Source organism: Pelobates fuscus, chromosome 4 (genome assembly GCF_036172605.1).
Source record: "Pelobates fuscus isolate aPelFus1 chromosome 4, aPelFus1.pri, whole genome shotgun sequence".
In the NCBI taxonomy this organism is placed as follows: domain Eukaryota; kingdom Metazoa; phylum Chordata; class Amphibia; order Anura; family Pelobatidae; genus Pelobates; species Pelobates fuscus.
The window spans coordinates 329,129,841-329,143,926 of NC_086320.1; the positions used below are offsets into that span (position 1 = coordinate 329,129,841).

A 14,086-nucleotide genomic window follows, 5' to 3' on the forward strand; every position below is an offset into this window, starting at 1 on the left:
GTGGGGGCCCTAAAAAAAAAATAAGGGGGGACCTACTGTCCCCCCCCGGCCCCCACCCCTGAGCGGTGGGTGGGGGCCCTAAATACTAATAAGGGGGGGACCTAATGTCCTTCCCCCTGGCCCTCACCCCTGAGCGGCGGGTGGGGGCCCTAAATACAAATGGGGGGGACCCTAGTCATCCCCTCCTCCCCCAACAAAAAAAATTATCCCCCTACCTACCCCCCTCACCCTAAAAATAATGAGGGGGGACCTTTAACTAAGAACCTGTAAAAAAAATTAGAAAAAAACAACTTACCATTCGATGTTTTCTTTCTTCTAAAATCTTCTTTCTTTAGCCCCAAAAAAGGCCAAATAAAAAGCCATAATAACCGACGCAATTAAAAAAAAAAAAAAAAAACACGAGCGCAAACAAAAAGAATCCATCTTCACCCATGGAGGGCTCCGTGCAGACTGAGCTCTGCAGGGCGGGGGAAGGCTTATAAAGCCTTGCCACGCCCTGCAATTAGGCTAAAAACACTCTGATTGGCTGGTTTAAGCCAATCAGAGTGCTCTTTGTCATTTTACACAGCGTGGGAAAATTCCAAAGAACTTTCCCACGCTGTGTAAAATGACACAGAGCACTGTGATTGAATGGCTTGAAATCCATCCAATCACAGTGCTCTGTGTCATTTTACACAGCGTGGGAAAGTTCTTTGGAATTTGCCGTATATTATGGAAAAGCTCTTGGAAAAGTATTCTTTCTAAAACCTCCAAGAATTATACACATACAGGCTGTTTTACCAAAGCGAATTTTAAATTTAAGGTCAGATTAGCTGAACTCAATTCATAGCTGACTTGGAATTTTGTTTTAATAATTTGTTTATTTTGACTTTATTACATTCACTTTGACTTTTCACTTTTGTGAATAACTCAGAAAAAGTTGTATAACTATATAATGTGTGTTTTGGTCATGATGAATATTACAGTTTTTGTCTGTGAGCTATATGTTTATTCTGCTAAAACTGTTGAGCAAGCTTACCACAAAATGTGTATATATTACCTGCATTTCTTCACCTATGCAAAAATAGGAAGCCTTATGCAAGGGTGTGATGGATGGCCTGATTTGTTTGGCGCAAGCCACAAGCTCGTGGCGCCATTTTTAATGTATCGCTGTATTGTGTACCTGTATTATACATAGAGCAGTGTGTGTGTCTGTATATGCAGCTGTGGGTCAACAAAGAGGGGGGGAGGAAGAGCAGCAGCTCTATAAACTATAAAGTATAGTTATGTGTGAAATGTATTCTGTGGGCTAATCAAGTTAAAGGACCACTATAGTGCCAGGAAAACAAACTAGTTTTCCTGGCTCTATAGTGTTAATAGGTCCCCCCTACCCTTAGGGTCCCACTCCCGCTGGGCTGAAGGGGTTAAAACACTTACCTTTCTCCAGTGTCGGGCTCTCTCGGCGCAGGGGAACTCTCCTCCCTCTGCCGACGTCGGCGCATGTGCGGCATGAGCCATGCACGCATTCAAACCGCCCATAGGAAAGCATTTCTCAATGCTTTTCTATGGACGTCCAGCGTCTTCTCACTGTGATTTTCACAGTGAGAATCACAGAAGCGCATCTAGCGGCTGTCAGTGAGACAGCCACTAGAGGCTGGATTAACCCTCAGGGAAACATAGCAGTTTCTCTGAAACTGATATGTTTTCAGCTGCTTGGTTAACACTAGAGGGACCTGGCACCCAGACCACTTCATTGAACTGAAGTGGTCTGGGTGCCTATATTGGTCCTTTAAATGCTGCCCTGTGAGTGTCCACCTGCTGTGGGAGCCAGCAAGTCTATCTACTACAGCAAAGGGCTGTGTTGATGTAACCAGAGAGTGCTCTGAAGGGACAGTGGGTCCAATCAAGATAACCTTTTTTTTGTCATGGTGTATTGGCACAGGGGTAGGTGGTATCTAGTGTAAGGAATCACTTTGTTGCTTTGTAGTTCTTTCCCTATGACCTGTTCTGTATTGCCATTGGTGAATGTTTTGTGTAATGTTTATTTTACTGTATGCTGTGATCTTTGTAAGCTGGAACTGGATACAATAAACAGTCAGAGTCTGGGTCTGAGTTCTAGGAGTTGCCAAGAAAGAAGCTGGTGGTGTCCAGCAGCGTACATACCGCAGTCGCAGGGGTCGCAGCTGCGACCTGGCCTGCCACTCCAGGGGGCCCGGCCGCCCTGCGAACCCCTGTGACCGGGTATCTGTCTGTATGTGTCTGCCTGTGTGTATGTGTGCCTGTCTGTTTTTTTATGTATGTGTCTTTGTATGTATGTGTCTTGTGTGTCTGTCTGTCTGTATGTGTGTGCGTGTGTGTGTCTGTATGTGTGAACTCTGACTCCCATCCACCTGAGCCACCACTGGACCCCAGGAAAAGTCACCCTCCTGCACCTTAAAGGTAGGAAACAGGAGGGTGACTTAAACATTTTGTGTGTGTGTGTTTGTTTGTATGTGTGTGACTGTCTGTCTGTGTGTGTGTCTGCCTGTTTGTGTGTGTGTCTGCCTGTGTGTATGTGTGCCTGTCTGTCTGTATGTGTGTGTGTGTCTGTATGTGTGCCTGTCTATTTGTATGTATGTGTCTGTGTGCCTGTCTGTGTGTTGGTCTGTATGTATGTGTCTATGTGTGTCTGTCTGTTTGTATGTATGTGTCTGTGTGTATGTGTGTGTGTGTGTCTCTATGTATGTGTGTGTGTGTCTTTTGGGGGAGGGAACACGGACGGGGGGCCCACGGATCATTTTCGCACCAGGGCCCCATGGTTTGTGTGTACGCCACTGGTGGTGTCTCTTTCTTGAGGCCTCACAAGATATGGATATTCATTGTCTTCTATAGAGTAATTACGAATAAGAGTATTGGCCAGAAGACTGGTTGGATAGAATATCATATAGTAACCTGATATCAGCTCAGTATATCCTGCGTACGCTACCAAAGAGTAGTCCTAGCATTTAGTGGAACAGTTTAGTGCTGCAAGTTATGTAAAAAGAATACCCCCACGGACGATATGTTAAGCTGTATCGTCACAAAGGGTAATGCAAAATGTGGGTTCACAGTTTAATTAATTAATGGGAGTTTTGTTTGATGATTATCCCACCTTTGGAGGTCATCCTAGTTCTTTCTCAAGGTTTTTACAACATGCTGCACAGCATTTATTTTGGTGGTTTACTTTATTGGAAGAATATTGGCATTGATTTAATAAGATTTCCAATATTATGATTAAATACTGTTAGAAAAAACTTTCCAAATGATTTTTTTTACAAAAATCCGGATAGATTTAAGGGTGACTTTTGTAGATAAATTATTTGGAAAGTGTGTCTTACAGTATTGGATCATTTGAAAAGCTTTTTAAATTGAGGCCATTGTTGATACTTTTAGAACTAATGTAAAGCCCCAATACATTCTATCTATCTATCTATCTATCTATCTATCTATCTATCTATCTATCTATGTATCTATCTATCTATCTATGTATCTATCTATCTATCTATCTATCTATCTATCTATGTATCTATCTATCTATCTATCTATCTATCTATCTATCTATCTATCTATCTATCTATCTATCTATCTATCTATCTATCTATCTATCTATCTACCTACCTACCTACCTACCTACCTACCTACCTACCTATCTATCTATCTACCTACCTATCTATCTATGTATCTATCTATCTATCTATCTATGTATCTATCCATCTATCTATCTATCTATCTATCTATGTATCTATCTATCTATCTATCTATCTATCTATGTATCTATCTATCTATCTATCTATCTATCTATCTATCTATCTATCTATCTATCTATCTATCTATCTATCTATCTATCTATCTATCTATCTATCATAAATACAGAACATGCCCTGTTAGCTACATTTAGCTTATGTTTTAAGCTGATATGTGCTGCTTTTCATCTATTATGAAACAATAATTAGTTTTGCTTTCTTTGGTTTCTGTAGCATATACCCTAACGTGCCTGTTCTTTTCTAAGCTGCCCAGCATCTATTTATGCTTGTGCCAGCTGGGGAGTTTAATACCATCTCTGGAGATACATTTGCTCCTCAATAACTTTGTAAATAATATCGGAAGCATAAAAATAATCATGCTACCTATGAATTAAATGGTAACTTGTGGAAAACTCTACGGAGGAGGATTTGAGATAATTATGCATCCTTATAAATATTGGCTAATTAAAGTAAGAATAAAACTAAGTATAGTACTTATAAATGTAATGGTTACTTATTATGAAAACCTCTGTGGAGGAGGATTTGGCATATTTGTTCCTTTCTCTAGAATAATTAGTTAAGTCTCCCATTAATTATACAATTCAGTTTTGAGCTCAAGTTTGTAAATAGTTATTATGATAGGTTTTAGAAACTAGTTACAAAATCAAGAGAATATGATGTTTGAGATGATTTGAGGTCAAACCTTCAAAAATGTATTGGTTTATGTAGAAAAATAACAATATCTATCAATCTATCTTTTTATACTTCTTCTCTAAGTTTATAATACAAATATAAAAATTAATTCCCCAGGCTGCAGGAGCTGTTCGTCCACTGGTATCTACTGTAATTGCTTCCTCCCCAGAAGGATGTTTGGACCATTCCCTGGAAAGAGCTAAATACAGAGCAAGTGAAATGCCACAGGCATTTTTATTTGATATCATTTATCAAGCTTATCTTAAGGTAAGAGTGAACTCTAAATATGTTTACTACTGTGAAACCTGGTTTAAATCACTTTCTATATTGCTTCATATCTTTTCTACTGCTACACATCTTTTTTAGATAAATGTGATGGCTTATAGCAATGTTTTTATTTGGTTGACCACTCACTGTATATACATAGGAGCTCCCTCAGAGGAGCGTAGCAGCAGCCCACTGGACACCAGGCTGTGGATCCACTCCAGTTCTCCTAAAGCAAACCTTTTTAGTGTGTGTGAGAATATCTGTGAGTGTTTGATTGTGTCTTAAAAGTCCCACCCCCTACAACACAGCCCCAATCCCACACACTACTGCCCCTACCCACCCACAATATTGCCCCATTCCCCCTCAATATTGCCCCTATCCTCCCACAAAACTGCCACTATCCACCCACAATACTGCCCCTACCCCCCTCAATACTGCCCCTATCCTCCCACAATACTGCCTCTATTCCCCAATACTGCACCTCTCTTCCCCACCACTTAAGCCACTGTCCCACACAACACTGCCTTTCTTTCCCCCTCTAAAGCCCTATTCTACAACACTACAGAATTTGTTGGCATTTTATAAATAATAATAATAATAAAGTCCCCATCCCACACAATTCTGCTCCTATCCCTCACACTAACGCACAGTGACACAGAACTGGGCTGTTGGCGAAGTAAGAGATATAATACACTAAAGGGAGTGTAACACACACAAAAGGGGCAAAAGGAGTAAGACATTCCAGAGGGGATATTAAACACTCAATGGTGTAAGAAATTTAAGAGGGGTTGTGAGACACACCAGTAAAATGCATTTTTTTGGGGGGTGGGGAGAGGCAAAACGCATCTTCGCCTGTGTAGCCAAAAAAGAGCACCGGCCCGGGACTTACCGTGAGTTGAGTCCACTGATTTTATCTCCTCTACTTTTCTTAGCCATTCCCAAACAGAAGGTGGAGTAGCATTCCTCCAATGGATACAATGGAATAAAGGCTTTAGCTTCTGTTTATGTTTCTTCTCTTTTCGTGTTTTAATACCCATTCTGGAGTAGTACTAGGAATATGTGTATCTGTAACACCTGGTGGCATTACTTGAAAGAGTGGTGAGAACTATGACTGAAGGAATAGAAATCTGAAATCATATGGCATGTCAATTATCTAGCAATGCAGAATGTGCCATGCATATGTAGATTGCTTATTGTGGCAAATATTAAAAGGCTCTGATGACGGGTCGGTATGAGTTTTTGTAGGTGTAAGTGGGAATTGGGCGGTGGGTTTTGGTAGTGTATGCTAGACGGGCAGGCAATAAAGTAAAATAATCCCAGGCCCAGAAAATCAATTTATAAATTTTACTAGTTGAAAAGGGCATCAAATATATTTCACCTGGGGACTTACAAAAAATCCTGGAAAATATGTGTGAAAGAATGTGTAATAAAACTATTGAGACTTTTTTTGCACTAACTCATATCAGGATTTTGTAATTTCCAGTGAAAATAAAATGTATGTGTGTACAAAAAACACAAAAGAAAAGAACTTATAAGTGGGGCTAGAATTTGTGATAAAGTGACAAGACCAAACCTTAAAATCTGAATTTTAAGTTATTAACTATCCATACTCAGACAGCAGTGGATTGTCTAATAGAACATGGATGGAATGTTGAACATAGAAAATAGTATGATGGAGCCTTCACTGAGAATGATCTTTTTAGGTGCAGCAATAGATACAACCATCGGGGCAGTGAACCTATCACCAGACTGTATAGAAAGGATTCAATTAAAAATCCAGAATCTTCATTTCAAACTGAAAATAACAACAAGAGACTTTATGAGCCTGTTGGGATCACTCACGTCCACCATAGGACTAGTAAAATGGGCACAGTGGAACGTACAACCAATACAAATGGAGTTCTTGAGACATTTCAAAGAAAAGGAGAGCAATTGGGACCAGGTAATTCTTCTCCAGCCTGGAACTCTAGACAAACTAGACTGGTGGACCAAAGTAAAACACCTATCTTAGGGGTTTCCATTAGAGGAACCAATATGGAAGACAGTGACTACAGATGCAAGTCTACATGGATGGGATGCACATCTAGACAAGAAATGAATACAGGGAACTTGGTCTATGAAATAAAGAAAAATACATTTGAATCTATGAAAACTACGAGCGATTTACTATGGCCTATTGAGAATTCATCACTACCTAAAGAACTTATGGATAAGAATCCTTATGGACATCAGAGCTGTGGCAGCTTATGTGAATCACCAAGGTGGAACCTGAAGCAAGGTTCTTTTAGTGGAACTAGTTCCCTCTATGAAATTTGCCCAAAACAATTTACAGGTCTTAAAAGCGGTCTAGCTGCCAGATCCATAAAATGTGTTGGCAGGCTACTTGAGCACGAGTACGATTCTCCACAGAGAATGGAAACTGAATCTGGAAGTATTTAAGATGATATCTATTCAGTGGGGCACACCCCAGATCAACGTAACGGCCTCGAACAGGAATATGTAAGTCACTAAGTACTTCTCTCTACAAGCGGACAATCAATCTGCAGGACAGTATGCCTTTTCTCTTCCTTGGGAATTCGATCAGGGGTATGCGTTCCCTCCTTTAAAAATTGTTAGACACATTTTTTATGTTTTTATGATTGTATCAAAGGTGGTCCCTGAGGAAGTTTCCATAGAAACAAAACGCGTAGGACCAGTGATATACCACCGATTTTAAAATATTTATTTTATTCAATTTATTTGTAATACATTTTTTTTTACCTACCTACCTGATTCCTGATTTGGATCCAAAAGCACCATTCTGACTGAGAAACCAGACCTCCCCTGGGGGGAAGGCAACCTGAATGCGTTCTTTTCATCTGGAGTCTGTGAGTTCCATATAAAGCAGGTGATGTAGCCTCAACCTCAGGACTCTATGCACCTGAACCAACTCGACCTAGGAAGCGGGCTGCCTCTAAAGAATGTGGTTAAATAATTCTTGGAGCAGGCCAGAAACAAAATCTGGAGCGTTACGGTCTTATTTTGATCTTCTCCCTTAATTATCCAGATCATCCAGGCTTGGGTAATTGTAACAAATGATGCCACATGGTTAGACGTGGTCTCTTGCCTCCTCAAGGCCTGATTCTGCTGAGGTCACCCATCACCGAAAGCTCATCTTTTAGGGAGGCTATCTCTGTGCAGATCAGTTAAAAGATGTTGAAGGGCAGCAGTTGTAAGGGCTCTTTAGAAGGCAAAATAATCTAGAAGATGGAACATGAGTGTCAGGAATGCCAGGAGCACCCAATGCCTTATGGGGCCTGCCCACATTTGATTCAAAATGTGCTTTATTAACTCAAGGTTGGGATAGGCAATAGGCAAGCTTGATGTGGCTCTGTCACTTTGCAGATTTTTGTTTTTTAAATTAATTATTTTTTGTACCTCTATTTTTACTTGTATATATTTATTTATTTTATTGTTGTTTTTTATTTATCCATAATAAAAGATAGGGGCTATGTTTTCTCATGGGGAGCGTGATAATTTTGGTAAATTTTGGTAGTGGGTGGACTTTAAGCAAAGTTTGATTTCAGTTTTTAAGCTAATTTTCCCACGATCCATCAGTCAAAATAATCCCACAGAAGGGCAAAATACAGGCATCATGGACAGAGGAGAAGAGAATGGAGGCACTTGGAAATTAATATTAGGACCATTAATCATTAAAATGCAAATGGCATAAGGAAAGAAAAACTGAAAGAAAGAAAACAACAACAACAATATGACATTGCTGATTTAGGTTCAAAAAATGGCCAACTGCCCATATATTTGGCAAATTAATTTACTACTTTGAAGCAAAGTCCCTAAGTTTCAGTGTTGTGGTCTCTCCCTCCAACTGTTGTAGTTTGTCCTTCCATGTGTTTTGGATTTCCCTCATGTTGTGGTCACCCCCCAAGTGACATGTCTACCCCTCCCTGTGTTGTAATATCTCACACTAGTCTTGTGGTCTACAGTATTTCAGTCAGTGTTGTGGTTTACCCTGAGAGTTGTAGTCTCTAGTCCCCAAGTGTTTTGGTCTCTACACTAAGTGTTGTGGTCTCTCTCATCCTGTGTTCTGTGTTCTGCCAAATTTTGCTCTCTTCTCCAATGTTGTGGTCATCCACTGCCCCCAGCCCAGATCACAAGCTTTTCTACCTGTTAGTTACTCACTATTCTGTGTGAGCAGTCTCTCCAAGACCAACCTCATCACATGGTGTCAGTGCAGGAGCAACATTGCATGGGATAGAGAGTAAGAATACCACTTTACATCATGCACTGGCCCCCTTCTTACACACTGGGAAGATGGAACTACCACAGGCAGCAGCACAGAGTGCAATTACAACTGATGTTAAAATGATGGAGTTCCCTTTTCAGTTCTGATAAATTCCCAGTTTAGTAGAAAACTCTTTTTTGTGTATTTAGAAAAAGTAGATGTAATATTTATATGGGTTTACTCAGAAAATTGTCATGCCAACTAGACTATTTTTTTATCATTTTTGTGTAATATGTCAAATTATAAGGTAATGATTAGAACTGTATTAATATCAGTTAAAATATTAATATTTGCTTTTGAAAAATGAATCATGTTATAATTCAGGGCTTCACAAATTTGAATGGAATCTAGGAGCCAGCTAAAAAAGTTAGGAGCCAGGTTTGTTAACGCCAAAAATACAGTTCTTAAAGGGACACTATAGTCACCAGAACCACTACAGCTTAATGTAGTTGTTCTGAAGTCTATATCCCATCCCTGCATGCATTTCAAAGTAAACACTGATTTTTCAGACAAAAGGCAGTGTTTATGCCTGGTAACACCTCTAGTGACAGTCACTCAGACAGCCTCTAGAGGTGCTTCCTGGGTCAAGTGCTTCACACTGTTCAGTAACTACATTAATGTTCCCTATCGGAATGCATTGATTAAATGCATCTCTGAGGAGAAGTTGATTGGCGCAGTGGCATTTTGTCGTGCATGCGCAATGCTTTTCTATGATGATCTCAGCCATGGAGGTGGGGCCAGCTGCAGCTTCACCAGCACGGCACTGGTAAAAACACCTTTCCCATGTGATTGGAGGGGGCAGATTATCTAAACATACACACACAGACACAGACACACACATTGGCAGACAGGCATAAACACACATACACACAGACACACACTCACAAATAATTACTTTTTTTTATTTTAATTTAAATCTCCCAGGCCTCCCTACCTTTGGAGAGCTGGAGTGGCTAGGCTTTCTCTGGGGTTCAGTGGGGCTGCTGTCATCTCCCTGCTTGGCTCCCTCTCGCACACTGTTTAGTGATATGGTGGTTGTGGCATTTGTTTAACAGATATGTATATGCCTGATTTATTAATTTACGAATGACCAGTTGATGGTCAATAATTATGAAGTAACAGCTTTGATTGTATATCAACGTATCTATTCACAGGTTATAATAATTTTAGCAGGGAGAGCTTTTTGCTAAATATAGCTGGAGTGCTCTTCATGTCTATGTTCAGAAGCCATTGTTCTTCAAGATCTTTCATCTATGAGCAGTTTTAGCCATGCGTTTATTAATTGCCACAACAACAGACTGATGCCTTTTCCTCAAACAAAATATTTCTTCTTCTGTCAGTCTTCAGTAAGCAGACATATGGTCTGCTGCCTTTCTTGTGATGTTCCATACATTTGAGTAAACTGGATATACAGTTTCATTAAATATCAGACAGCGGGCACTGAAGGAGCCTGATACAAAGGCTGCCACATCAGAGAAAACGCCAGGTCTCCAGTAGATCAAATCCAAATCTGGACACTTAATCTAGACACATGTGATATCTTGTGACACCATAATGTTTCACTAATGTAATCAGCATCTTGGCAGAGTTTTTGTGTGCAACACCACTTGACATTTGCCATGGTAGGGTCATTTGGAGATGTTATCTATTTTATGGGCTCATATTTATTTAGGCTCCTTTTTTGTTAAATCTTACAGTAGCCAGAGTACTCGACACTGTAACAACAGGCTAAGTCTGTAACAGTGTGAATGAGAAAACTTGTTACAACAAGCTATACAATTTCATTTTATGTTTTACATATAATTAATATTGGTAAATAATATCTAAACAAGATGTCATTGTATGATAATCTCATAAAACCATACTTATTGGCAAATGTTACTTGTTTTGCATAGATTCACAAAAAAAGATGATTGCTGCAGAATGCAGAAAGTGGTTGTGTCTATCCCCTTCCAGTAGTGTGGTCTTTCCCTTTGCAAGTGTTGGGGTTTTACACCTTCCCAGTTTTGTGGTCTCTCCCTCTCAGTATTGTCATCTCCTACTCTCCCAGTATATTTACCCAACCCATAGTGGTGTGGTCTCTTCTTAATGTTTCCATCTCTCCTCCAATGTTTCCGTCTCCCCCAAGTGTCGTGTTGTTATATACACTGCCTGGACCCAAAAAAAGTCGCCAACAAAAAAAAGGTCACACTCTATAATATTTTGTTGGACCGCCTTTAGCTTTGATTACGGCATGCATTCGCTGTGGCATTGTTTCAGTAAGCTTCTGCAATGTCACCAGAGTTATTTCAGTCCAGTGTTGCATTAATTTTTCACCAAGATCTTGTATTGATGATGGGAGAGTCGGACCACTGCGCAATGCTCCCTGAACTACTCTTTCACAATTTGAGCCGGATGAATCCTGGCATTGTCATCTTGGAATATGCCCGTGCCATCAGGGAAGAAAAAATCCATTGATGGAATAACCTGATCATTCAGTATATTCAGGTAGTCAGCTGACCTCATTCTTTGGGCACATAATGTTGCTGAACCAAGACCTGACCAACTGCAGCAACACCAGATCGTTGCACTGCCCCTACAGACTTGTACAGTAGGCACTAGGCATGATGGGTGCATCACTTCACTTAATCTGCCTCTATTCTTTCCCTGATGTGTCCATCACTGGTGGTTCCCCATTGTCCTTCCAGTTTTTAGTAATGCGTTGGATAGTTCTTAACCCAATTTTAGTAGTTTCTGCAATCTCCTTAGGCGTTTTCCTGATGCATGCCAATGATTTGACCCTTCTCAAACAAACTAACATCTTTTCCACGACCACGGGATGTGTTGTTTAAGAAATAAGAAGCTACTCATTGCATCAGTTGGAGTTAAATAACTTGTTGCCAGCTGAAAGATAATCGCCCATGCAGTAACTATCCAATACGAGGCTCTTACCTATTTGCTTAGTTAAATCCAGGTGGTGACTTTTTTTTGGGCCCGGCAGTGTATATATTAAATCCCAATCAAAAAAAATATTAACGTATTTCAGAAAAGTCAGTTTAGGGGTTATGTTTAGAGCAGTGGTAGTCAACCTTTTTCTACCTACCGCCCACTAATGCATCTTTTTGGTTGAAAAAATTTCCTTACCGCCCACCAGTTTTCGCGCAAATGCAGAATATTTTTAAGAAAGGAGGGTGTTTTTTAAAAACATAAATGTACGTACATTTATCTTTTTATTTCTACTTAATGCAGGTTTATAAGGTTTTTAACTTTATAACGTTTAATGAGAAAACAATAAAGTAAATTGAAATTACCTTTACTAGTGATTAATGAGATCCTTGAGGTTGATGCTGCAAGACTAAATATTTGATATCTGGTTCGATTTTCGTAAGGAACAAACAAAGGTCTCTTTCAGTGATATTCAGACGACTTCTCTGTTTGCGCATAATATGATTTCTCATTTGTGCGTCAGCTCATCTCCTCTCCCTCCTCAATTCCCCTCCCCACCTTTTTTCCCCCTTTTTTCTATTTTTTAACCGTCCTTATAGCAATGCCCAGTAGGAAGGCTGAGCTAGGTAGCCCACTTACTATAGTCCACTATAACAGACAGGCACATATACAAGACACACACAGACACACAAGACACACAAGACACACATACACACATACGACACACACACACACACGACACACATACAGACACACACACAAGACATATACATACAAACAGACAGGCACACATACAAACAGACATTCACACACACATGCAGACACACATAAGACATACATAGACACACACATACAATGACACATACATACAAAGACAAGACACACATACATACAGACAGACACACACACACACACACACACACATATATATATATACAGACAGACACATACACACACATACAGACACACATACGACACACACACACAAGACATACATACAGACACAGACAGACAAACATACATACACACATACATACAGACAGGCACACATACAAACAGACACACACAGATGCAGACATACATAGACACACACACATGCAGACACACAAGACACATCCAATGACACATACATACATACAAAGACAAGACACACATACATACAGACAGACACACACACACATATATACACAGACAGACACATACACACACACAAGACATACCTACAAAGACACACACACACACACAAACAAACACACACATTATATTTAAGTCACCCTCCTGTTTCCTACCTTTAAGGTGCAGGAGGGTGACTTTTCCTGGGGTCCAGTGGTGGCTCAGGTGGATGGGAGTCAGAGTTCCCACTCTGACTCCCTCTGCTTCCTCCCGCGCGGCTCTCAGTTTTAGCTGGGAGGAGTGACCGGGGAATCACTTCCTCCCAGCTCTGATGTCATCACAGGGGGCCCGGTCACGCTGTTAAAGACCGGGCCCCCTTACAATCCGCATCCATCGGGTGGCCCTGACAGCATGGGCCACCCGATGGACACTTTGGAAGGCGGCCCCGGCGGTTTGGCGGGCCGGAGCCGCAAATGGTCACGGCGGTACCCAGACACACGGGTACCGCCGGCTCGCACCCGCCCGCCCGATCAACCTGGAAATCCCTACCGCCCACCTGGAATCCTGAAACGCCCACTAGTGGGCGGTAGGGACCAGGTTGACGACCCATGGTTTAGAGTGTCCCTTTAACAATAATGTCTCTGAGTGAATATATATATATATGCGTGTGTGTGTGTGTGTGTGTGTGTGTATTTTTCATGTTACGCTTTTCTGTTCTCAAGTGCTGGTTCTATCTCACTCTCTAACATTTTCATCAGCCATTTTAGAGTATATGTGTTTACATTTGTCTGCTTTTGCATAACATGTTATTTAAGATGGTGTTTAGTGATTGAATGGTTAGCAATTATTCCTTTGATATTTCATACTTAGTTAATGCTTTAAAATTATGTATGAGTGATGTGTAACATCTCTGTATTTACTCATTTGTCATGCTGTTACCTTTGTTCCTTAATCACAGGCTCTCATTTCATTTCCTAAATGCACTTGTAAGGAAGGTTGATAACATGGATCATTGCCTCTTTCATTTTTCCTTAAGTTCAATTTTTAAATTGTGTATTTTTCTTCT

The 14,086-nt window shown here is 40.4% G+C and overlaps 1 protein-coding gene across 2 annotated transcripts in view; it reads left to right on the top strand.

Annotated features, from left to right (window-relative positions):
- The window catches only part of CRPPA (CDP-L-ribitol pyrophosphorylase A), a 348,505-nt gene that overhangs the window by 94,298 nt on the left and 240,121 nt on the right, over positions 1 to 14,086 (top strand). For both annotated transcript variants that reach the window (XM_063450737.1, XM_063450738.1), the window contains exon 3: positions 4,551 to 4,700. In XM_063450737.1, the coding sequence (XP_063306807.1) occupies positions 4,551 to 4,700 (150 nt within the window). The remainder of the gene's footprint in view (positions 1 to 4,550; positions 4,701 to 14,086) is intronic.